This window comes from Sceloporus occidentalis, unplaced genomic scaffold, assembly GCF_023333645.1.
Source record: "Sceloporus occidentalis isolate IW3139 unplaced genomic scaffold, rSceOcc1.0.p SCAF_145, whole genome shotgun sequence".
NCBI lineage: Eukaryota > Metazoa > Chordata > Lepidosauria > Squamata > Phrynosomatidae > Sceloporus > Sceloporus occidentalis.
In genome coordinates this window covers 390,705-417,031 of record NW_028317125.1, presented here as the reverse complement: position 1 = coordinate 417,031, position 26,327 = coordinate 390,705, and the positions used below count along the sequence as shown (strand labels likewise).

The 26,327-nt window shown below is 41.1% G+C and overlaps 3 protein-coding genes across 3 annotated transcripts; 2 read left to right on the top strand and 1 right to left on the bottom strand.

The window, feature by feature from the left end:
* Positions 1 to 2,385: 2,385 nt before the first annotated feature.
* On the top strand, positions 2,386 to 6,955 carry LOC149280842 (transmembrane protein 221-like). Its single transcript, XM_089500026.1, has 4 exons — positions 2,386 to 2,672; positions 4,849 to 4,934; positions 6,342 to 6,637; positions 6,707 to 6,955. The coding sequence occupies exons 1-4, from the start codon at positions 2,386 to 2,388 to the stop codon at positions 6,953 to 6,955; spliced, it is 918 nt and encodes a 305-aa protein (XP_089356152.1).
* Positions 6,956 to 9,892: 2,937 nt separating this feature from the next.
* LOC149280841 (BLOC-1-related complex subunit 8-like) lies at positions 9,893 to 12,239 on the bottom strand. The gene is made up of 4 exons (XM_089500042.1): positions 12,203 to 12,239; positions 11,634 to 11,746; positions 11,488 to 11,552; positions 9,893 to 10,004 (listed from the first exon to the last, which is right to left on the bottom strand). The coding sequence occupies exons 1-4, from the start codon at positions 12,237 to 12,239 to the stop codon at positions 9,893 to 9,895; spliced, it is 327 nt and encodes a 108-aa protein (XP_089356168.1).
* Positions 12,240 to 17,646: 5,407 nt separating this feature from the next.
* On the top strand, positions 17,647 to 26,106 carry LOC149280840 (DNA-binding protein RFXANK-like). Its single transcript, XM_089500025.1, has 8 exons — positions 17,647 to 17,785; positions 21,532 to 21,612; positions 21,899 to 21,964; positions 22,147 to 22,247; positions 22,775 to 22,900; positions 23,751 to 23,817; positions 25,272 to 25,352; positions 26,054 to 26,106. The coding sequence occupies exons 1-8, from the start codon at positions 17,647 to 17,649 to the stop codon at positions 26,104 to 26,106; spliced, it is 714 nt and encodes a 237-aa protein (XP_089356151.1).
* Positions 26,107 to 26,327: the final 221 nt, after the last annotated feature.

Sequence of the window (26,327 nt, the reverse complement as noted above, 5' to 3'; positions counted from 1 at the left end):
ATTTGTAGGTATAAAGTTAGGGGTACGGCAATTGCATACTCATGCATCATTTTTATGGATCCTCTAAAAGTAATGCTGTGGTAAAGCCTTTCAAGTTCTGAGGAACGCGCAATATCTATTAATGGACATGTCCAGCTTGGTAGACAACCGTGTACCAGTTGCCTGCCATTTACTGTAATTAAAAAAAGGCCTGTTTCGATAACATCATAATCATTCCATCTTTGATTTGTGGAATTCTATTCTGGTGAAAACCTTGAAAAGTGGCTTTATCATTATAGCAACCGATGGAAGGACCCAAGCATTGTCGTTCTGTTGGATTTTAAGGTGATAAGAACCACTTTTTAAACTTTGCACCAGAATCACTTTTTAAATTCAAATGTACATGCAGTGCACCCTAGGACCCTGTCTTAATGACAATGATCTGCCAAAGGTACAATACATCATACCACCAATGTGTACTTAAAGGGACATGGAGAGTCTCACCTTGGACCAATACACACTTTTATGCTTCAAGAGAAATCCATAATTTAAAGTGTGTCAGTGCTGTATATTGCATTGACCAACGTGAGCTCACAATTAGAGCTAGTCTACCAAGTAGAACCCCAGGCCAGCTGCATCTTTGTCGCCCCACTGCTCATAGTTAGGAAGCTCAGACTTCTCATCCCACCCCAGTGCATTGCGTAGGCTTCGGTTGCACCCCTAGCAGGTGCCATATCTACTTCCACACATTTTGCAGGTTAATCATTTGGAGCTAAGACTACACACAAGAACTGCAGAATGTGATGTAGAGTTTTGGCTCTACATTCATCTCTACTTTCCTTTCTTAATTGGTTTTGCATTCATATAAAATCTTGTATTCTATTAGCACACTTCACATAGCTTCACTTTGCCATCTTGTTTGAAGCATGTTGAAGCATGCGTTGGTAGATGTGGACCAAGGCTGTCCGTGTTCCAATCTTTTATGCATGACTGTGAGTGATGTAACTTGTACATCTTGGAGCTCCTTCTAATTTTTTCTTCACCTCCCAAGATACAGTTTTTACCTTCTCAAATAAATGAGCATGATTGGAGGATTATTTTCTATATGAGTATAAATATACATAACGTAAAAAAAAGATCAAAGATAGTCATCATGGTGTAAGCCGAAAATTTAAAATTTGAATGATGCAGACAAACATTTTGCTGGACCCTGGGGGACGTTAAGCAGTGAAAGAGGTTAAAAAGAAACGGTTGAAATTCCCGCCCCTTACCCCCTCCTTCTCCACAAACAATACAATTCAGGGATTCTTTCTTTTATCCTTCTGGAAACTGCACTGTTTCCAAGAAACTAAGAACCTTCTTTTTTTAGGAGAGCCTCACACTTACCACCACTATCCTAGAACTCATATTTCACAAATGTTCCTAAAGAGATTTTGAAAGGGTGGCAGATCTCATAGGAGAGGAATTATCAGGGGTAAGAAACTTTAGGGTGATCGAGACATTTAAATTTGTGTCTTTGAAAGAGACAGTTGTGGAGATGGAGGTTTTGTGTTGTTGGAGGGGGTTACAAATATTTTAGGATTTTTTTCCTGTAAAATTAGCAAAGTAGCTGAGCTGATTTGGAATCTGAGTATATCTGTTCTTAGTACCTGTTGCCAAATTGTATTCTGCTTTTAATGTGATAGTTATCTGGGATGTTGTTTGGTCAGAAACTTTGTTAGTAATAGAAAGTATTTTTTTATGTATGTTTTATAATGTTTTAATTACGCTTTACTAGTGGTTAATCACCATTTTTTGTACATTTTTAAGGATATATATATAAAGTATATTTTTTTCTACTGACATTTTTTCATTTTATTGATAAAAATAATTGTTGGATGAAATTGTTGGAGGAATAAACAATCAAAAGACGTTTTATCTGTATCCATGTTTGATGTATCTGCATTTTAAACTATATTAGAAATCTGCATTATGCTTTTTTTTCTAATTGGTTGTTTTACATTTTTTTCCTATATTTTTAATGTAGAAACCTTTGGTTGCAACTAGCGTTATATGTAACTACATGTACATGTACAACTTTTTTTAAGTTATTGAACAAATTAATTTTGTGTCTTTTGGTGGTGGTGGTCAGGAAAGGTCCGAAAATAAATTGGATTTTGTAAGACATATAAATAGGTTTATGGTATAGCCTAGGAATTTAAGATTGCTAGACAGTCCACAAAGACTTTTTGAGATTGCGCTTTGGAAAATTATTTTCAGAGTCGGGGTGAGAGGAAGCTGTGTTAGCTATTTAAGAATAATATATTGTTGGTCAACGGGTCTGCATTCTTTTCTTTTCTGGACCACTTTCACTCCAACATTTGTTTTGGTGGTGAAGCAGAGTGAAGATTGCAACAGAGATAAAGCATGCCTTCCCATTACAGTCAACAGTCATTAATTGTGCTAGCCCTTTTTGGGGTACTGGCTGCCATCATGGCATCTCTTTCGGCCATCCTAATCTTCCAGGTCCAGTCTACTGCAAAACAGGGAGAACATGCAGCTGGACTAGGCACAGAGGCTGGTCGAGTTCTGTTGCCAGCGTCTGTTGTGTTGGCATCTTTGTGTCTTGCTCTGAATACAAGTTGCTTTCTGCTATGTCTGCTCCACTCCTACTTTACTGCTGAAGTATGCCGAGAAGATCCAGAGTCAAGGAGGTAAGTGCACAACGAGCAGGTGCTTGATCTTAAAAATGACTCTTACTCTTGTTATTTATGACTTTACAAGTAATAATGAGTAACCAATCACAAAGATTGTTTATATAATTAGATACTATTGCACCATTTATAATTATTTGGGAGCTAGCTGCCATGGGACACTGAGACACTTATGGGTTGAAGGGTTTGTTGCCATAGCAGTACAAAAAGAAATAAGGTGATTGATCTGGTTTCTACAGATCTTATTCTACAATGGTCTGACGCCATCCAATCAGTGCTTAGTTGCCAACTGTCCTGATGTCTCTGGCCACCTGGCTCGGCATTGAATGCGCATGTGCAATGCCTATTTCAAACTGGCTTTGAGCATCCACTCCATGGGAGAAGTGTGACATCACAGCTCTGGCCGCAGCATTCATTGAGAGGCATTCATTAGTTGCCGATGCACTACAGGACCTTAATGGCATAATTTGAATTAATTAGCGATATTATGCAGAGCACTGCTCAAGAGAATGTCTGCTTTATGTGAACACTCTTGAAATATAGTTCTCTTTGTGTTCAACCAAACACCAAAAATAGCAGAAGGGCAGGCAAAGGGACAAATGCATATTGGGAGAGTCTGCAAACTCGCCCCATGCAGATGTAAGGGGAACACTGCAAATATTCATCAAGTGCTATCAAAGACATAAAAAGTGCATATGATGGCTGGAGTAACCCTTTAACTTTTAGAATCGGTTAGCCTGTTAAGTCTGACGTTTACGCACATCCCAATACCTTACTAAATTTGCTACTTATTCCATTTGAAGTTTGTTCCAGATATTTACTGGTCTTTCTGAAAGGACACCGGACACAAAAAACGCTACTCCGATACAAAAAAAGCTTAAAAACAGAAATGCTGTTTAACCCACATAAGTAGTTTTTTCAATTTAAATTTTATTTTTTAATGTAGGATTATTATGTTATTTAGGCATTCTCACTTTCCCTCGATAGCACCATCATAGAAATGATTTTCCATTATATCAATGCCACATTTTGCCCTTTGCCTGTAACATCCTATATAATTATATAGAAGTACACACGTGCTGAATTTCTTACTTGTAACAGTGCACGTGGGCTAGTGAAAAGTTCCAGGTGTGCGCCTATATTACTTTATGCCTATGTTATGGAAAGCATATTCTAATCCAAGTATTAAGATATAGGGAGTTTAAAGCTTGTGTTTTACATATAGAACAGCTTTGCTAGCGTAGACTAATCGTGAACTGGCTCGTATATCAAAGTAGTGTCTACGGGAGAAAGAGTGATTATATGTGTACTGAAAAGATACACAGGGATTGTTAAGAAGCCAACTTCACAACATAAGGGCTCCCGCCATCCCCCCTTAGGAAGGACATTCTATTCTTGCATTTTAATGGCCTGGTCTTTGCCTCAATGAATGTCTGCCCCAGATTTGAAATGCTAACTCTTTGTTCTGATCTGATCCCTGATAACAATAGCTCCACGTGAAGCATCTTCTAGCACGTTGGTATTTTCACAGGAATTAACTCTTGGCAGCCACATAGACGTCAAACATTTTAAATAGGTCCGATTGCATGTTCTACATAATACAAGATTCTGCTTGGCTCTGTTTCCTGAAAAGACCTACTTTATAGAAAATGCATTGGCATTCATTTTGCATGGATACCAATGCATTTTGCTATATACAGTACAATTTGTGCATGCATTGTCTTTTCTTGCGACAGAAAAGTAAACTTCATTCTATACAAGCTTAAATGCCATTGAATTTAATAGGAGCACTACCAGGGGCCATCTCATAACATAAGTGATGCCAACAGCTGAATATGCGCGACCACATGCTAGATTTTATCCTTACTTAGTGTTTGGCCAGGCATATCCAGCCACATTGTAATCTTCTGTCTGTTACACATATAGGAGTGAGAGTGTCTTTGTGTTTCTGTTAGAATGTGGTGTTAGCATTAGTGTGTGTCAGCATATGGTGTTAGACTGTCAGGTGTGAGCCTAAGGTTAGTGGCTAACTTGAAAGGGCAGTGTGAGGCCCCCATTCTCGTTATACTACCCTGGAGGGGATGTATTTGCCTAAAAGTGGGGTAACTGTCAAAAGCGGCAAATGCATATGGGGGGATTTTTCAAAATCTGACATTTTCTATTGTGATTTCTTTAGGGGAGAATGGTTCCTTTTGGATAACCGGAGCGTTCGGCAGTCTGCTGTTTGCCTCTTCTGCCTTGGAATTTCACTGTATTTAGCAGGTGAGACGAGATTGATATGTGAAAATGAAGTGCCGAGATTCCTGTACCATTTAATGTCACTTTAAAAGAACAACGAACTAGTATAACATATTAATCAGGTTTAAAGATGTTAATGCTTTAAACTGCTGCCACATGCTGAGATGCAAGATTCCAAAACAGTCTTCACTGAGAAATTCTGGGTAACCAAGAACAAAATGCAAGAAATGTCCTAACATTGGTGGCAGATGTTCAAACCTGGGAACTCTCTGGGTGAGGCCCTGCTTCCATGGGTCAGTTTCTGCTTTCTCCAGACATGGTAGTGGTGTTTGGCCACCCCTACTAAAGATGTCTGGTGCAAGCCCTGCCCTTGTATGCTACTAGCCCCATCTCTTCATGAAGCTGCTCATCCAGAAGTGAAGGACCTCTGATAACCTACTCTGGGAAGTTCCCACATATGCAGATACTGAAAACCATACCTGGGAACTTCTGGGCTCCGGGACACGGCCAGGACTACACACTGACGTCAGCGGGCGGTCCCGCTGATGCCGGTGGGCGGTCCCAGTGACGTTAATGGGAGTTCCCGCTGACGTCGGGGGCGTTCCCTCTGACGGCAGCGGGAAACACCCCCATTTAAAAGAAAAACGGGTGGGGATTCGGGTCTTGACCCGGAGGAGCGGCGCTCACCCGGCAATCTCCGGGTCAAACCCGGAGAGTTCCCAGGTATGCTGAAAACTATAAATCTGTATGACTTAAAACAAGAGTAAAAAAAATATGTATTGTTTTAAGTGTTGGATTCAGTTATTCATTAATCACTGTCAGAACACCTGTACCATTTTTGCTTAACAGCTAGCCGTTTTTGTAACTGCTTATAAGCAACCTGTTGTAAACGTATTTCAGGTTTACCATTTCAGATGAATTTACACGGTTAAATGTTTGTTACAAAAATCTGATTTCCTTAGTACCTAGAGTTTTAGAACTGTACATTGCTCTATTTATGTCATGGGCCACAATGCATGGGCCAAAATGCAATTGCATTTTTCTACAAAGGAATCCAAAATGTGTGCTTGATAAGGTACACTTCAGATACACACTGCAGCCTCCAGTACCGGACCGAGGCCCGACATCCTCCTTAAAGAGGAAATATCCAAAAATAAAAATAGCGAGTGCTCCATTGTGAAACTCGTATCCCATTACAGGTTAATTTTCTTCATAAGGTCTATAAAAACACTGGACTTCAGGAACGTAACATCATTTGGAGTGGCTAGCGTAGCGATGATATTTGTTACGTATAGCTCATACCAGAATAACCAGTCCTTTTATTGACTATTATGTGATAAGTTATTGTTTCTGCTAGTTGATAAGCTAGGCAGCTTTGTTTTGTTCTCGATGCCTGCAAAGCGAGACTCATCAAATCTCTTGTCTCCACAGCTCTGTCGCTATATATGCTAATTCTGTTTGAAATCGAGACAGGAATCGCCAGTTCCTGTATCCTGACTTTGGGTTCCATTTTTATGATAGTCACTGTAACCCACACTCTTCACAAGGCTTCCCAGACTACTCATCACAGCCATGACCAGCTGCCCAGTACTCTCTTTGAAAATGACTCAGCTCATGGCGGTGACCTTAATGATTCAGTTCCTTCCAGTGACCTCAATAATGGCAAAGAGGTGTCTCCAGTGCGGCCTCGTCCTGAGATCCACCGTGAGTTTTCCTATCCTCCTTTTGTCCAGCAGCAGCAGCAGCAGCAGCAGAAACAACAGCAACAGCAGCATCACCTACATCAACAACTGCAGCATCAGCAAAAACTACAGCCTTTTTCCCCACCTCTAGGCAACATGACTAATGTGCTAAACCAGAGTGATAATGCCGGTCACAGGAATGGAGAAGAGCGTTATAATATACCCAGGATGCAACGAACTCTTTCTGTGGAGTCTGGCCTTATGCAGCCTAACTCCAAACCATGGAATGGAGTACACCAAGAAATGAGAACCGTGATGTCAAGAAAACCAGGAGTGGTGGGCAAAGATTCCACATTGGTATAAAAACCCACTCAACCACCTAAAGATGAAGCCCCTTACATGGCCAAAGTGTAGACATCTTGTTACATCTAGAACTCTTGTACAACAGTCACTTGTTGGGGTTTTCTTACACAAATATTAATACCATTAATTATATTAGGTTGGAACACGCAATCTGGCAAGATGATCATAATGTTTAATAGACACATTCCAATTGGCGCCAGATGCGTAACACTATGGAATTCCAAAGAAAACGAACTCTGGAGCATAACTTTGGCATGAAAGGGAGCAATGGACTAGAGGACTGCATTGCGGGCGCGGGCCGTCTTGCTGGGGCTGCGAGCGGGAGCGGGCGGTCAGGCACTGTATCTGCGGGTCCCGGTAATCCCGCGCAGTCCCGCAAGGCTGTCTTCTCGCTGCTCCATAACAGCGTCTCCTATCTTTCTCCGCCCAGGAACAAGGCGGCGTCACGTGATGTGACATCACTTCCTGTGACTCCGCCTTGTTCCTGGGCGGAGCAAGAGAAGAGACGCTGTGAGGGAACAACTTGCGGGACTGCGCGGGAAATCGGGTAAGGAGGCGGGCGTGATTGGCCACAAATGTGGCGGGAGCGGGCGGGATTGGCCACAAAGGTGGCTGGAGCAGAACACCCACATTGCGGGAGCGGGATTAAAAACAGCGGGGGCGGGAGGGCGGGTGCGGGATTAAAAAAGCAGTCCCGCGCAGGGCTCTACAATGGACGTTCTGAGGAACTGAGCTTTCGCATATTGTGTTCACCAGGAGCCACGCAATAAAGTAAGCACAGCTGCTGCAAACCAAGGATATATAGCACGATATGCGTCTGGTACTCTTTGTCAGGGGAGGGATGGCAAGAGGATCAATTACCACCAAGGCTGCTATGACTATGGCCACTAACTGAAACTTCCACAAACGGGCACCAGGGTGTTTTTGGTGCAACAAAGGCAGCCTTTAAATAATGACTGGATCCTTTCTGTGCTGTAGTTATAGGCTTTGCATGTTTCCATTCCCTGTAAATGTGACTGGAATTCAACTGGATAGAGAACATTGAGTGGTTTGTCAGCCTGATGATTATTAGAGCTGATTCATTACTTGGCTGGAAAGCACCCAGGGCTGAATGCTGCCAGTCCTCCCCTGCGTATCAGACATATCAAAATTCTAAATGCCTGGCAGCAATGTGGTCAGGGACAATGCCACATTTTAAACACACAAATATACCAACTGGTTGTGTTTTTTGTTTGTTTTGTTGGGGGGGGGGGTTAAAGGAGGTTTTGTATTAGTTATATGTTTTCATCAAATAAAAGAGATGTGACAAAACAATGGCACCTTTGTCCATAACTAGAGATGTTGCTGTAATCCATGTTGTGTATAAATATATATGTCGCAGAACTATTTTATGGAACAATATCTAAAAAAGGACCGATTGGTAATTTGGGTTCAATTTTACTAGAAACACCCAGGCATCATTACTGCGGTCCCTGTTGAATCTAAACATCAATAGAACCCGTCTAGAAAAGTGAAGTAGTCTATATGGTTAAAAAAGCAGCAAATGATGCCATGATCTAAAGAAATTCAAGAACAGATGACAAACAAAGTCAATGACATCTATCTGTCTGAAAAGGGGTTCCAAAGCAATTTCTAAGGCTCTGGGACTTCAGCAAACCATTGTGAAAGCCATTATCTACAAATGGTTAAAACTTGGAACAGTGTTGAACCTTGCCAGAAGTAGCCTTCAAGAGTGCATCAGCGACTCATCTAGGAAGTCACAAAAGAACCCAGACTTACATGTAAACTGCCGGCTTCGCTTGCCTCAGTTAAGGTCAGTGTTCATGATTACGCAATAAAAGAAGAGACTGCAAAAATGACATCCATAGGAGAGTTTCACAACAAAAACCACTGCTGACCCAAAAGAACACAAAGTCTCATCTCACAATTGCTAGAAGCTTTGATGATCCCTCGTGGCTTTTTGGGGCAATATTCTGTGGCCTGATTGGAACTTTTGGGAAGACATGGGTCTAGTTACATTTGGCCCAAAGCTAACACAGTACTCCACAATAAGAACATCATACCAACAATTGTGGTGGTGTGAAGGTCTGGGGCAGAGTTTTGACATTAGGAAAATGGGCTAGACTAGAAGGTTTGAAACGTTCTTATCTGCGGTCAAATTCTATCTTTCTATAGATCAACCGCTTTTAAATAATTGTCTCTCAATACAATACACAATACTTGTGACCAGTCAATTAAGAAACATTTAAATCAATCCTCAGAGGCATTTTAAATGTTCCATTAAATAAACCCATGATGCCCAGTATTGGTTAAAATTCTGGATGTCCACAGCAGATTCAGTTCTGGCTTAGTGGAACCACTCCATAAAATGAGGATGACCAAATATACGAGATACGCGCTGTCACAATCTCTGCTCAGACATTTACGGAATGGGATTTACTAGACTTTAATAAAAAAACATGCAATAAAAATACAATGGTGGAACAGAGCTTTTCCAATATAGTAACACAGTATGAACAAACTAAAAAAGACATTTACATTACACTGAACAAAGCTTAAAAGGAAAAATACTAAAAGGAGGCATTGGATTTAGGTTCAAACCTCTAATAATGAGCAAACAGCTTGTTAATAAAGACATGTTGTACTTCCAAAAATTATCTATAACTCCCTGGAATGATCCATATACACAGTGTAAATTTAATTCCAATGGTTGGCTATAACTTCCAAAGTCCCAAAATAAACCGTTGAAAGGCATTTCTTGCAGATGCACAAAAGTAAACTGTTAACTTCTAATGATCACACAAATCAAAGGAATATAATTGTATAATTAAGTGCAGAAGCAGTCAAGGTTTTTTTTCCCCGTTTTTTTTGAGATGAAAGCCCCTCTTCTTCATGTTCAGTGTGGATCCATACTGCTCAGGACAAATTTACGCCAAGCTACCTTCGACCTTGCACGGCATTCAGTTGGTGCTTTAAGTTGGCAGCCTGTTTCAGAAGCCCCTCGATGCTCTTGAAATGCACACTGCTAAATGTCATACTCCGGACGGCACTTAGAGATAGGAAGAACAAGAACAGTGTTCAGATGGAAGAGGATCCACAACATTGTTTTAGCTCACTGACATGGATGCAGACGGGAAAGAAAACATACCTGTGTCTCACCTGCTTCCTATCAAAACAAAACATCTATAAGATACTACCAAAAGGACCGTGTAAAATGACTGGACCCAAATAGTAAGGGAGAAATAATGCTTTTTGTTTTTTCATTTTGTATTTTCAGCACTATATTTTGTAATGTAATGCATGTTTTGCCTTAATCAAGGCATCTTTCAAAAGCTTGTCCTGGAAATCTTGCAAGTAGCTCCCGAGAAGACATTTGCTGTACAATCTTGCAAGTAATTTGATTTCAAATTTGTAATAATTATTTTTAACATGGTTTCCATGTTTCCCACCACATTACATTTATTTATACAGTGCCTGCAGATTAACACACATTAAGATACAAGGGAAGAAGGGGGTTGTTCTCTTACGAGCTTACGAGCAATATGTTTCATGTCTCACCGATAGAAATATTAATTGAAACCCTGAGCTAGACCCAATTTCTCCCACATACCTCCCTTTTTATCTTCTTACTTGTTTTCTTTTTCTGCTTTAACATATCTAAAATCATATGCCTACAGACCTTATTCTGGATCCTTTAGCCTAACAAAGTGTCTGATATATAAACTGGCTAGTATGTAAATATCGTATTTGCTCGATTATAAGACGACCCCCCCCCCAAATTTGAATATTCATTTAGAAGAAAAATTCTGAATCTAAGACTACCCTATAAGAAAAAAGATTTATTAGTAAATATTAATTCACATGTAAACTATTTTGTAATATTTAATGAAAACTATGATTGAGAAAAATGATTATTTTTGTTTCCTTTTATTTGCCAACCTACCCCCCAGTTATGCACATCTGCCCCCAGATATGCCTTATACCCCCTATATGCCACTCTCCCTCCCAGATATGGGGCAGACAACCTCTGCTGCTACCGGGAATTCCACTGGGGCTTCTATGAGCACCGGAAGTACCATCCAGTAGCAGCGGAGATTGTCTGCACGCATCGCACGGATGTTCAGAGAGGAGGATCCCCCGCAGCTCTGCAGGAGACCTGGATCCTCCTATCTGGCAGCCGGTAAACATCTGTGCGATGTGCGTAGACAACCTCCGCTGCTACTGGATGGTACTTCCGCCGGGGCATCTATGGTTGAGAACCGGAAGGTCATGTCACACCGGCACTTCCTTATAGAAGCCCCAGCTGAAGTGCCAGCAGCAGCGGAGGTTGTCTGAGGGCATCGTGCAGACGTCCACCAGCTGCCAGAGAGAAAAATCCAGGCCCCCTGCAGCGCTGCATCTCTATTTGAGGTCTTATTATAAGACAACCTCGAATATAAGACTCTGAAAAAAAACCTTGTCTTATAATCAAGCAAATACGGTACTACTGAATACAGATAGGGCCATCACCCGATTGCAAAATTCATAGGTACCTGCATGCATATTCCACTGTGTATATTGATCCTTGACTTTGCTCCTCCCAGTTCTGCATATCAGCCTAAGAGACAGATACAAAAAGTCAATGTCTAACAATCATGGTCTACAGAAAACAGAATACCTGCCACAGATGGCCTCTCACCTTGTGCTGAGCAAGTTCTGGAAGAGACCGGCGGACATGCTCCTGCAGTCTGTATAGAGCCACTGATGGCTCATTAGCAAGGACATACATACTCTCAGTAAACTTGTCTGTGACTGAAAACACAAAGGCATTTGATTAGTACACTGCATGGTTTTAAGTAGATATGCAGCAACACATACAGTAAATGTAAAGCTTCTCTTCTACCTACACCACCTAAGTGAAGCATCAAGAGCCATAAATATTCAATTAGGTTAAAATGGTCTCATATATATATATATATATATATATATATATATATATATATATATATATATATATATATATATATATATATATATATAAATAATAGTTATTTAAGCCCTATGTGACCAATGATGAACCAGATACCTCATGAAAAGATGTCCCTAGAGGACCAATGATGTACCTGGGAGGAAAAAGGGACAGAGAGATTTGGGACCGAGGAATGGTTTAGTGTTAGGTATGCACACAAATATTAAATAATAAATTTAATAATACATTTACGTTTTGAAGTACCGCCCTCTAGTTTACATCCAGTGAGTATTTTGTACCTTTTTTCACCTTTATCTGCATCTCCTGCTCCTCCATTCTAGGATCAGTGTACGTGCACCACACAAATACGTCCGGGCGCACCGAGTGAAAAAAAGGTTCCGGAACAAACTGAACAACTACCGTGTCCATCGCCCAAAAGCATTCAGGGGTACAAATGTTCTAGGTCTCTATTCTCCATAATAAAACCTTACAGAATGAGCTCAGGTATAATACATAAACAACCGTGTAATCTGAATAACTGCCTCACCGTAAGAAAACATTCATTATTATTACATAATAGTAGTGTTGCGTACATACATACCACCACATTAGATATAAGAAGTCCAAAACTTAATACTCTATATAATATATATAAAAGGGTATTACATTTTGAACTTCTTATGGAACAGTAAAAGTTGTTTTCTAATTATGTTTACGAAAAAGCAACTTGACCAATGACAAATTTGGTTCTATCTACCAATCAGAGAGGGGAATGTGATTACCCAACCAGGGAATCGATAGTATCGGCAATCCAGGAAGTGTTGCTAGTTGTTTCTGCCAAGGTATCTGATCCCTTTAACTCTGCCTGTGCTGAATAGGGTTGGAGATCTTGTAATATTAAGCTTAATTAGTATTGACAATGACGTTGTCTTACAAGGGGGTTGCAGGAAACTATAGCTATTTAACCGAGTATTTTGTAAGGGCTTAGAATTTAGTTGCATATATAATATATACATACATATATACATACATACATACATACATATACATATGTGTGTGTAACCTCATATTCGCTTTATTCCTTATTATTTTACATAACAGTTTAGTTCTGAGGTAATTTTTAAATGTTTGTGTTGCTGTTCTTACTTGGTGACTTATCTCTGATCCAGTGGGGATGACTTTAGTTGAGACCCTGTAGCTAAACAAATATAGTTAATAAGCAAATGAATTCCCTTTACGTAATCGTTTTTGCACGCTTCATATGACATCATACCGTATGTGAAATACAAAGTATTTGAAATTGCATTTGCTTTTTTTGACAGCAGCAGAACCTTTGCACTCATGAAACTGAACGCACTGTGGAGGATGCTGATGTAAGACGCTAAATTAAGTGAGTATATCTAATGCTTTATCTGGAAATATTGAGTTGTTCTTTTACATCTGTTGTGCAAGGAAGTTTATATGAACAATTTGCTGCAGCCTGGCATTTAAACCAAGTCAGATTAGATCAGTGCCCTTTATTAAGAAAATGTACAAACCAAACCCAAAGCGGGCCTTTACAAATTCTTTTGCAAGATTGCAGACAAGTGCAGCCCAGTAGAAAGTAGAGTTTGTACACTGCCAGCATTAATATAATTCCCTCTTGTACCATGCAAAATCTACTTTGTGACACTTGAGCATGACACATATGTTGCTTACAGTGAAGGAAAAAAAATATTTGATCCCCTGCTGATGTTGTACGTTTGCCCACTGACAAAGACATGATCAGTCTATACCGTATTTGCTCGATTATAAGACGACCCTGATTATAAGACGACCCCCCAAAATCTAAATATTAATTTAGGAAAAAAACAAAAAGCCTGAATATAAGACTACCCTATAGGAAAAAAAGTTTTACTAGTAAATATTAATGCATGTAAACAATTTTTTCATATCTAATAAAAGCTATGATTGAGAAAAATATATATTTTTTTTATTTCCTTTTATTTGCCAACCTGCCCCCCCCCAGTTATGCACATCTGCCCCCAGGGTTGCCACTCTGCCCCCAGAAATGCCTTATACCCTCTATTTGCCACTCTGCCCCATGATGTGCCTTTTAACCCTCTATATGCCAGTGGCATATAGGGGGTTAAAAGGCATATCATGGGGCAGAGTGGCATATAGGGGGTTAAAAGGCATTTCTGGAGGTATATATATATATATATTTAACTGCTAACAACAATCACACTCCTATCAAGTCAAGGCAGCCAATCCATGCTGGAACCTGGGGATGATAGGAGTGTGAGTACAGCCTCCCTATGCCACGCTACCACCACCACCCACCTTACACATCCATGCTATCACACACACTCAATCACAAACATTGAAATACTCATTCATTCCATTAATCACACATACTTCACACATTAATCACAAAAACCCTCCCCCACCCCCTTACCTGAACTGCAGATCTCCCACTCGCAGACTTCTGCAGGGGCCCGGCTGTGCAAGCAACTTCTCTGGCCCCGCCCCCAGAGGAATGAGGGGGGAGGCAGAGTTATGTGACACTCTTCTAGCTTCCTGTTCTCCTGCTGCTAATAGAAGATAGTGATGGGAAGTTCGGATCATTAAAGTGAATCGGATCATTTCGATTCGTTCACTGAAATGATCCGATTCATGATCCGGATCTTCGGATCACTCAGTGTGTCTGCACGGAGTTACTGTTTTCCAGTAACTCCGTGCAGGCACACTAACGATTGGCCCCGCCCCTTTCATTATGAATCCTCCCCCCTGCCTCCAGTGATGTCAATGAAGGCAGAGAGTCGTTCAAAGATTCGGATCTTACAGGGATCCGAATCTTACAGTGATCCGGATCACTGTAAGATCCGGATCATTGTAAGATCCGGATCATTGTAAGATCCGGATCATTGTAAGATCCGGATCTTTGAACGACTCTCTGCCTTCATTGGCATTCTAATCATTCAGAGAATGTCACCATACTGTTATAAATAATACATTAATAATCACTGCCCCCAGGATTTACATTCCCCTTTACCTGCAACTGCACCTTAAGCTAACTTTATTAAATTAATTAAATTAACCCTCACCATTAAATTAACCCTTAACACCCCATCAACCATGACTGCCCCTAAAATTAACCCTTAACACCCCATTAACCATAACTGCCCCCAAATTAACCCTAAACACCCCATTAAGCATAACTGCCCCTAAATTAACCCTAAACACCCCGTTAAGCATAACTGCCCCCAAATTAACCCTAAACACCCCATTAAGCATAACTGCCCCCAAATTAACCCTAAACACCCCATTAAGCATAACTGCCCCCAAATTAACACTAAAGACCCCATTAAGCACAACTGCCCCCAAATTAACACTAAAGACCCCATTAAGCATAACTGCCCCCAAATTAACACTAAAGACCCCATTAAGCATAACTGCCCCCAAATTAACCCTAAACACCCCATTAAGCATAACTGCCCCCAAATTAACCCTAAACACCTCATTAAGCATAAATGCCCCTAAATTAACACTAAAGACCCCATTAAGCATAACTGCCCCCAAATTAACCCTAAACACCTCATTAAGCATAACTGCCCCTAAATTAACACTAAAGACCCCATTAAGCATAACTACCCCAAATTAACCCTAAACACCTCATTAAGCATAACTGCCCCTAAATTAACACTAAAGACCCATTAAGCATAACTTCCCCCAAATTATCCCTAAACACCCCATTAAGCATAACTGCCCCCAAATTAACACTAAAGACCCCATCAACCATACCAATTTATTAGGTAATTTATCTGGAGTACATGCAATTAATTTAGGGGCAGTTATGGTTAATGGAGTATTTAGTGTTAATTTCAGGGGCCGTTATGGTTAATGGGGTCTTTAGGGTTAATTTCAGGGGCCGTTATGGTTAATGGGATCTTTACGGTTAATTTCAGGGGCAGTTATGGTTGATGGGGTATAAGGGTTAATTTTATGCTGATGACTGAGGGTTAATTTAATTAATTTAATAAAGTTAACTGTAGGTGCAGTTATAGGTAAAGGGGGGCAAACTCAGGGGAATCTAAATCCTGGGGGCAGTGTGAACATTATTAATGTATTTATTTATAAAAGTATGGTATCAGTGATATTCTCTGAATGATTCGAATCTCTGTAAGATTCGGATCCTTGTAAGATCCGGATCCCTGTAAGATTCGAATCATTCGACTCTTCGGTTCATTCGACTCTTCGGATCATTCGACTCTTCGGATCATTCGACTCTTCGGATCATTCGACTCTTCGGATCATTCGACTCTTCGGATCATTCGACTCTTTGAACGACTCTCTGACTCTATGAGTCATCGTTCCTGTGTGAATTAATGAGCTGTAACCTGACCCCAGAGTGCTCTGCAGATGACTCACAGCTCTAGGATCAGGTTACAGCTGCATGATTCACAGACTGAACCGCTACAAACGAATCGTTCAGTCTAGTGAACCGACTCATCCGGATCACTAAAAAGAACCGGATCAAATGAACGATTCGTTCATGATCCGGACATCACTAATAGAAGAGACGCTGCTTGCGACCAAAGTACCGGTAAGCAGCCTGGCAACCTAATCGAGGTCTGATTATAAGACGATCTCGACTGTAAGACGAGGGGTATTTTTCAGAGCATTTGCTCTGAAAAAAACCTCGTCTTATAATCAAGCAAATACGGTAATTTTAATGGTAGGTTTATTTGAACAGTGAGAGACAGAATAACAACCAAAAAAATCCAGAATAACGCATTTCAAATAAGTTCTAAATTACAGTGTTTCACTCTTTGTCACTTACCAAGCAGCTGCCTCCTATCTAGCACCAGCTGGGCAAAACCTCATTGGCCAGCCCTGTAAGTAAATGCATCTATGTAATGATGTTTACAGATTAACAAAAATATACCTGACTTGTGCAAAACACAATGGACTCCCAGGTACCAATCGCTATGCCTTGGTTTCTGCAGATTTGTTAATATGGATCAGGAAAGTACAACTTGTTACTTAAAAAATGTCACCTTCTGCTGAAAATGAACACATCTATTTAAAAATAAATTCATGCCTCAGATACATGCCATTGTCTCAAATAACCTTCCCTATAAAATAACGCAAATGTAAGTACTTTAATATGGAGTCATTAAACCTTTAAAAAACGACTTGCCTTTAGGAGAACCTGAAGCTCAGAGATGTGGCGGATCACCCCTTTCTTGGTTACGTAGTCCCGCCAATGGGAATGCTTTTGGCACATGAGCACCAGGGTTCAGGAAAAACAAAGTGATCTAAATACATATATTTTTATATACTGAAAATACAGAAGGTGAAGCACGCCCTAAAAAGCATACACATTGAGATTCCAGGGTACTGCTGAAATTACCAGATGTACTCACAACAAAGTTAGAGATTAGCGCACATCCCCAAATACTATTTGAAAGCAACTTTCTGAGGCATACATATGGAGGATTCCATCATACTAAATGGCCGTATGTCTCAGTAGGCTAATATGCAGTGCGGTCCCACTGATTTAGTTTGTATGATGGAATCCCCAATATTTTTGACTTCTGTGTTTTTTATATGGCATTCACTGGGTAGGTTCGGAATTCTTGCTTTGGTATGTGTTGTGTATATTAGATGAGATGGACCAAATCTGATGTCGGTTTCTGTTTCTATTGTGTTTCTGTGGTGCACTGGCTACACAAACAATTTCTAGCTCTGTGTTACAGTAATGGCGGACCAGACAGCAGCGAAAGGCGTTGCCTTGGCGCCACCGATCACCAGTGATGATATGACCACGGTAATACTTCACCTTTATCCGGCAACCCAGAGCGGTTCAGACACGGAGGAGGAAATAACCCCTCTGAATGGTAAGGATTTCTGGGCGAATCTCATTCTCTGGGTGTCACATAGTCAGGATGTTTTAATGGTGTTTCTCCAAACTTAAACTTTGTGTTAGTCAATGTTGGTTCACTAATGAACTTTGCAGCTTTCACAAATGCCACCACTCATTTGAAGGGGAGGGGGGGATCCTGTTCTTGAAGGCTGATGTTTAGATACTGTGCCTGTGTCAAGGCGGAGTTGGGAGCGGAGTTGGGAGCGGAGCGCAGCGCAGAGAGACACCAGGTGCAAGGGAGTGAAGTAAAGGGTAATCCAACACACAAAGTCCAGAATATAGCCAAGGGTCAAAAGTCCATGTACTCAAATCAGAAGGTTCGCAGTACAACAAGGGTAATCCAAAAACAAAGTCCAGAAATCCAGCCGAGGGTCAAAAGTCCGTATAATCCAAATAGAGCAGAAACAGCAACATGGTATAGGAATCCGGTAGGGAACTTGAACAACCAAGTACCGAAGGTACAGGGTTGCAGGTTTAAATAGCCCGCCTAATTGTTACTCCTCCTCTAACCCCCCCTCTCTCTGGCTGTCAAGTAATCCCTAATCCCTCCCCTCTGCGGTTAGACCGCAGGACACGCCTCCCCTGGCTGTCAGTAGCGGTCTGGGACCGCAGGACACGCCCCCCCCTGGCTGCCAGCAGTGGTCTGGGACCGCAGGACCCGCCCCCCGCCACACTGTTAGTCCTGGCGTGCGGCTGCCGCCGCAACGGAGACCAGGGACGCGGCCCGCGGCACGGAGGTGCCGTGCCGTGCGGCCGAGGATGTGGCTGCTCGGCGGGGACTCCGCCGGGTGAGGACCTCCGTCGCCGACGGGTTGGGACCCGACGGACATATGGCCGAGGACGCGGGCGCCCGGCGGTGTCGCCGCCGGGCGAGAGCCCCCGCCGACGACCGGTAGGGTCCTGACAGCCTGTTTGCTGTATGAGGACATCACTAGCTTTTTCTATCTGCCACTATACATTTTCTAATAGGATAAAAATGAAGTAGATCAGGTCCTTGGACTTCCCAACAGTCCAGATTTTCATGTGTGCATCAAGAAACCGTACATATAGACCTTTTGCAGGAATGTCCTTTTATACTGTATAGGGAAATCAGGGAGTTGAATCCACAACACTCATGCAGACTTCCCTGCCAACTCCTTCTTCAGTGAATAAACCCCATAGTGTTTTTGAAGCACTAAACACTTACTCCCTGGTAATTGACAGTATACTAAAATTATCGATGAAGCCGGTTCTGACTAACCATTTTTTTTAAATTGTTTTGTATATTATTATGTATTCAATTGTCATCAACAAAAAATTTTTATTAGTGCAGGTTGTACTCAGAGGCGTATCTACTGAAAATAGCGCCTATGGCAAGCACTGAAATTGCGCCCCTGTCCAAATATTTAAAACCCATTTATTAGCCCCTGCTGCCCATATATATATATATATATATATACAGACATATATATCAGACATACAAATCCTGTATTTGCAGGTATACAATAATAATATATAAAACCTAGCATCGCAGGTATAGATCAAATAAATACATGGACACCGCATTGCAGGTATTAATCAACTGAATAAGACATATACCTGTATTTGCAGGTACACATAAATAATGTATGGAAACATAGCATAGCAGATATGGATCTACAGAATAACACAAAAACCCAGCTTTGCAGGTATAGATCAATTGGAATTCACATAAAGACACGGCATTAAAGGTACCGTATTTGCTCGATTATAAGACAAGGTTTTTTTCAGAGCAAATGCTCTGAAAAATACCCCTCGTCTTCTGACTTCTGAGGTCTGACTATGAGACTAAGATCCAGATCCCCTGCACCGCTGCAGGGGACCTGGATCCTTCTGTCTCCCCCCCATTTAACACTCCCCCCCCCACCCCACACACACTTACCGGTGCTTCCAATTTCCTGCTGTATACCGGGGCAGCGGGTTGACGTCCACGCGATCCGCGTAGACAACTTCCGCTGCAGCCGGATGGAGGTGTGGCTAGCAGCGGGGGTTGTCTACGTCCATCACGCAGACCTTCCCCGACTGTCAGAGATCAGAGTTCCCCGCACCGGTGCAGGGAACTCTGATGTCTGACAGCCGGGGAAGGTCTGCGCGATGGACGCAGACAACCCCCGCTGCTAGCCACACCTCCTTCCGGCTGCAGCGTAAGGAAGACTGCTGCCCCGGTATACAGCAGGAAATTGAAAGCACCGGTAAGTGTGTGTGTGTGTGTGTGTGTGTGTGTGTGGGGGGAGTGTTAAATGGGGGCATAGGGCATTTCTGGAGGCAGAGTGCTCTATGAAATGCCTTTTAACCCCCTGAACGTCACTCTGCCTCCTGAAATGCCTTATACCTCCCTATATGCCACTCTGCCCCATAATATGCCTTTTAACCCCCTAAATGCCAGAGTGGCATATAGGGGTATAAGGCATTTCTGGAGGCAGAGTGGCACATAGGGGGTTAAAAGGCATATCATGGGGCACAGTGGCATATAGAGGGTTAAAAGGCATATCATGGGCCACAGTGCAGGTTGGAAAATACAAGGAAATAAAAACAGCACCCAAATTACACACATAAGATTTGCCATCTTTGTCCCCAAATAGCCCAGCACAAGTCAACTTTGTCCCCAAACAGTCCGGCCTGTGCCATCTTTGTCCCATATACACCCTGCCTGTGCGATCTTGGTCCCCCAGGCTCAAACCTCCTGCTAGTGCCATCTTTGCCCTTCCACAATTATACATCTATGATACACAAACACTTTGACAGTCACTCATTAATTCACACTTTCATTCAGACAACTCATCCACACATTAACTCATGCTCTCCCTCATTCAGACAATTCATCCACACATTAAGTCATGCTCTCCCTCATTCAGACAATTCATCCACACATTAACTTATGCTCTCCCTCATTCAGACGATTCATCCACACATTAACTCATGCTTTCCCTCATTCAGACAATTCATCCACATATTAACTCATGCTCTACCTCATTCAGACAATACATTCACATATTAACTCATGCTCTCCCTCATTCACTCATGCACACATTAATCCACTCTTTACGTATATCACGTTCTAACCCCTCTCCCTCCCTTATCACTCCCTTACCCCTCTCCCCCCCTTATCACTCCCTTATCACTTTCTAACCCCTCTCCCTCCCTTATTGCTCTCTAACCACTCTCCCTCCCTTATCACTCTCTAACCCCTCTCCCTCCCTTATCGCTCTCTAACCACTCTCCCTCCCTTATCACTCTCTAACCCCTCTCCTTCCCTTATCACTCTCTAACCCCTCTCCCTCCCTTATCACTCCCTAACCCTCCCTTATCACTCCCTAACCCCTCTCCCTCCCTTATCACTCCCTAACCCCTCTCCTCCTTTGTAGTTCTCACCTTGGGGTCCAGCGACGGGATCACGAGGCTTCGAGAGGCATTTAAAAGCCGCTCACCGGCGCCCCCTTTCAAATGGCGCCTATGGCACGAGCCATAGTTGCCATACCCTAGATACGCCGCTGGTTGTACTTGCCTATGAATCACTCTCTTGTATTCCAGATATGCACATTATATTACATATTACTGTGTTTAGGGAATTTAGGTTACTGTATCTCTGCCAGACAAATGTTTACTGCGACATTTTAGGAGAGAATGCTAACAATTAGAATTGTTATCTCCTAAAATGTTGTGATCTGCCCAAACAAAAGACTTTCTCTTCCTTTAATACAGTTGGCTCCCTGAAATACTCTACTACTCTGACCAACAGGCAGCGAGGGAACATGGTATCCGTATTGCCTGCTACACTGGATTGTGAGTATGTTTGCCTGCTAATAATCTTTCCCAGTCCATTATGTTTATAAGACATAGGTACACTCAACTGTGCAGCTAGGCTGCTGTCCTCAATTAGGATGGCAGTGGTTACTCTTAGCTTTTTGTTTCTGATTCTTATGAGCTCAGTGCGGTAGTACTTTTTTTTTTTTAAGCATAGACATATACATGAACTTAAAAATTCTTACGCTGTTAACATTTTTTATTTTTTCTCCAAATTTCTAAAAATGATTTTAAAAGAAGTGTCCTCGATTTTTCTTTTCCTCAGCCCTGTCTATACATCAGCTTGCTGCACAAGGAGAGTTGACCCAGCTCAAAGAATATCTTCAGAAAGGTATTTGACATTGTTGACCGGTATATCGCCTCTTACTATCCTGGATACTTGCTCGTCTCTGTTACGGTTACCCTGCCACGTGACGAGATAGGGTGACCCATATTTTACAGTCAATTCACTCTGTGGTGGATCCATTAACGTTGAGATTGTTTTATGCAGCTGTTTCTTTTTTACATTTTCAGATGAGGCATTACTAAATCGTCCCGATGAGCGAGGGTTTACACCTCTGATGTGGGCAGCTGCTTTTGGAGAGATAGAGACTGCCCGTTACCTACTTGATATGGTAATAGTGCAGAGCTGTAGATATTTGGTATTACCGCCGGCATTGTTTCTTGTAAGCGGTAAGGCATAGAACTCTGCAGGTTTGTGCAGTTATTTATTGAGTTGATAAAGGTTGTAGGAACAGTTAAGGAAGGAATTAACAGCATAGGACACTTTCACTTGGTGGATGAAATAATACATATAATTTATTAACCAAATCAAAATCATGCATAATAACCAGCAATGAAAGAAGAATGAAACTGATTATGCTTACGTCCCTACCTGTACTGGGAGACCCTTGAAGCTACAACTGATGTTGGTCTGCTTTGTACAATAAATCACTTGGTAACCGGTAGAGGAAAACAGGTTAGGAGAGACGATTTTTTGTTTTTCACTTACAGGATTCCTAGAAATCTGGTACTCTTTTTTTTTTTTTTTTTTTTTATTATTATTTTTATTTAAAGAGACAGTGTTGTACTTCTAAATCTTTACACAAATGTGTATGTAGTGTTGTGCCAAAAATGTTAATCCTTTGATTCTTATTCTCAGGGAGCAGATCCTCACGTTTTGGCGATTGAACGAGAGAGCGCTCTGTCCCTGGCCAGTACTGGAGGATATTCTGACATTGTGGTGTTACTCCTCAGTAAGGAGGTGGACATCAATATATATGACTGGGTGAGAGAATAAAGAATGGTCATTGAAATTGAAAATGTTAAGCTACACTTGGTGGCTGGATGCTTGGTGCTACATGAACTGCATTACCTTATCGGACGGTGTTAGATCCCACAGCTACAGTAGTTGACATTCATGAAAACCATCTAAAAATTGGGACCATAAAACAGTTTCACCTATAATTATTACATAGCGATTGCACATGAAAAAAAAAAAAAGAAACTAACCATAGTGGTATTTGTCCTAATTTTGGAAACGCCTCATATTCCTAGGATTTTGATCCATTTTGATAATTTCAAGGCAAAAATGACAAGATGCGCATCGTTTTTTGTTATTTTTAACTAGATGTTTCTTCAGATTTTGGTGCGTGTTGAATGGAGTGCTAATAACATTTTTTGAAAAGCAGATAGCCTTGACAAATTTGAGAAGGGTCATTCTAAAAATTTTTATGCAGCCATTTCCCTGCCATCCTTATCTAGAATATTTGCGGACCATGCTTATACTTTCAACTGAACTTGGTATAAGGTGTTTGGAAGTCAAAACCTGAACAGCCTGAACCCCTATGCATAGGCAAGGCGATAATGAAGGACATACTATAATGTCCCCAGTTATTAACAGACAACTCCTTGAAGACATAATATTCCTGGTTAGACACACAATGACCGATCATAGGTCAGCCTGTGATTGTAAGATGATGACATTTCCAATTTAACTGTGTTTAGTTAAAATCGATACATGTTTGTTTGTTTTTTTAATAAGCATCAGTGGTTCAAGGCACCGTTTGGTCACATATAGCTCGTTTTTTTCGTCCACTGTGTTAAATCAGTTTCTCAGTCTGTACTTTTGATTCCAGAATGGAGGAACACCTTTGCTGTATGCAGTGCGAGGGAATCATGTGAAATGCGTTGAGGCTTTGCTTGGTATGTAAATATTTTTTCTAATGCAAATATATCTGCATGTTTTTCCTTTCCTCAAAGCACTCCCAACCATGAATGGTTTTTGGATCGCTTCACCTTGGCACAGCTGATAGAAATCAATCTGGTAATTTTGATCTGTCGTTTCTACTCACCTGTGTGAGGGAACCGTGACATCATACAACTTGTTGAGCATGAGGTTGTGAAGCACATAACTACACTTTACTTGTTAAATCTAGGATGATAAGTTAGTTGAAACCCATTCAAGGTGCAAAAACTCCAGAATTATGTAAAACTATCTTGATCACGTACAGCAACAGAAGTATTCACTAGGTCAGCAAGTTCTTTTTCTCTGCTCCAAAACAACAAAAAAGGATTTACCCATGTAAAGCGTGTTAAAGGAGGTAGCTATGATAACATGGATTAGAGAGTCTTTTGGTAGAAGTAGTGCGTCTTGGCCTATTGGCCGCCAACACACCCTATTAGTTCTGGGTCAATCCCTTCCTAGAGGAAGGTCAATAAAGTTGGGGGTACCAAAGCTTTAACCATAGCCCCAGTGAAGATTCTATTAGGCCATCTGACCAGGGAAGGGCAAGGAGAGCTGAAAACCCTGCCCTTCTAACAGGGTTATTTGGCTGGAGTTGAGCAGGGGAGAAGACTGGGGCTCAGTCCATTAAGCCTTATAATTTGCACAAGTTTGGCACAGGACAGTTTTTTTTTCGTGATCCATAGAATCAAGCCTTTGACTCCCAGTTTAACAGCAGCTGGAGAGCCATTTTTAGTTTGTCTCATCTGTAGTCAGATGTGTAAGTGGTACAAAATAAATCTATCCATCTGTCAACCTGCAGTGAAGCTTCCAGTAATTTCCCTACTAGTTCCTGGAAGGGGAGGCAAAATGTTTAAACATTTTTGAGTCTCTGGTTGTGATTCTTTTTCTTCTGTAGGGAGATTTAGCAAGCCCCTGTCATCTGCACTACCCCTAGTAAAACAAAGTGGCTGTGGATAAGTACTAGAAATTTCTAGGTATTAAGATTGGTCAGAATTTGAATGATGAAATATGCTGTTATAGGAAGTATTAGAAACAGTGATATAAGCAGTTAGCTATTGATAGTGACAGACAATAATGAGAAGGGTGGTAGGCATAGGTTATAGAAGCCTTTGTAAGAAGTTTTTTATATTTTGAAATTCGCTGAATGTAGCGTTGATGTAACTTTTTAAAAATGGACATCATTTTACCTATGTTTACCTCCTGATTTGTTCCAGGAAATGCTAATTGAGGGTTGTGTAAAAGCAATTCTGGTACAGTGCTATAAAGGCCTATAGCAGCAAACGGGATGGCATGCCGACTGCTCCACTTGGCCTTTAAAATGGATTTTTTTCCTTAACCCCCACTAACAATATTGTAAACAAATCCTCCTAATAGTACTGATGCATAGCAATAACTGTTTATTTTGTGATAGAACGAGGGGCTGATTTGACCATGGAGGCAGATTCTGGGTACACGCCGATGGATCTTGCTGTGGCTCTGGGTCATAAGAAAGGTATAGCAGCAAATACATTTGCATCAAAATGTTTCGATTTAAAATAAACTTTGAGAAGGAAAGATGGAGTTAATGATATATTTATTCAAACAAAATAAAGATTTTGATTAATTTTACAATAGTTTATGTATTAATGAATGCTAATTATTACTAATTAATATGTTTTGTATAGAAAATACTGAAAGAAGTTCACATAGATATGTGAAAGATTTGTGTTTTATACCAGTAAGAAACTCTACAAAATTAGCGCAAAATACCATATTGTATGCACATATTTGAGCATTAGAAATGGTATTCAACGGCAGATAAGGACCATTTGCCAATTTAGTTTGTGCACTTTTTTCCTGCTGCAGAAAAATCAAACCTTGCTCTCATCTTGATTTCAGGCTAATGTCTGTCTCACCCTAGTATCTAACAGTATTAACCTCTTCTGCTTGAATGTTGTTCCACTTATATATCTATCTTTCAGTGTAGTAAAAGTTCCTTAATTTACATTAAATTTAAGCCTTTGACCCTTCATTTTTAGACTCCGACCACTCCATTTCCTCCATTAAATATGCTTCCCTCCTGTAGAATTCCTCTGTGTTTAAATGTGTCTTTCTTAACCATCTCAAACATGGTTTAAATCTGAAAAATGGCAGATTAGCACTCCATCTAATATTGTATGTGTTTTGGGTAATCTGTTCTGAACCTTTCTTCAGTTCAACAGGTCATCGAAAATCATATTCTGAAACTCTTCCAGAACAAGGAGTGATGATCAGAGAGCCAAGTAACCTAGGAAAGGATCAACAGTACGGCTTATAATGGGTATCTAGGGGACATAATGGACTTCAAGCCTCTGTCACAGATTATTATGAAGAATAGCTGTGGAGGGTACCATGTCTCCAGTAGAGCATCCAGCAGGGTCCACAAACTGTCACAAGTGGATATTTCTTTAATGAAATGGCTTGATTGCAGTTTAAATGTATTATTGGC

What these genes read in the sequence shown, in the direction of transcription:
- LOC149280842 (XM_089500026.1), top strand. Translation starts at nt 2,386, where the DNA reads ATGCCTTCCCATTACAGTCAACAGTCATTAATTGTGCTAGCCCTTTTT. An exon ending in GAAGATCCAGAGTCAAGGAG is followed by an intron (nt 2,673 to 4,848) that starts GTAAGTGCACAA and finishes TGATTTCTTTAG; the next exon opens with GGGAGAATGGTTCCTTTTGG. An exon ending in AGTTTTCCTATCCTCCTTTT is followed by an intron (nt 6,638 to 6,706) that starts GTCCAGCAGCAG and finishes CAACAACTGCAG; the next exon opens with CATCAGCAAAAACTACAGCC.
- LOC149280841 (XM_089500042.1), bottom strand. Translation starts at nt 12,239, where the DNA reads ATGGAGGAGCAGGAGATGCAGATAAAGGTGAAAAAAG. An exon ending in CAGAACTTGCTCAGCACAAG is followed by an intron (nt 11,553 to 11,633) that starts GTGAGAGGCCAT and finishes TCTGTCTCTTAG; the next exon opens with GCTGATATGCAGAACTGGGA. An exon ending in ACAGTGGAATATGCATGCAG is followed by an intron (nt 10,005 to 11,487) that starts GTACCTATGAAT and finishes CCTATCTCTAAG; the next exon opens with TGCCGTCCGGAGTATGACAT.
- LOC149280840 (XM_089500025.1), top strand. Translation starts at nt 17,647, where the DNA reads ATGGCGGACCAGACAGCAGCGAAAGGCGTTGCCTTGGCGCCACCGATC. An exon ending in CCCGTTACCTACTTGATATG is followed by an intron (nt 22,248 to 22,774) that starts GTAATAGTGCAG and finishes TCTTATTCTCAG; the next exon opens with GGAGCAGATCCTCACGTTTT. An exon ending in ACATCAATATATATGACTGG is followed by an intron (nt 22,901 to 23,750) that starts GTGAGAGAATAA and finishes TTTTGATTCCAG; the next exon opens with AATGGAGGAACACCTTTGCT.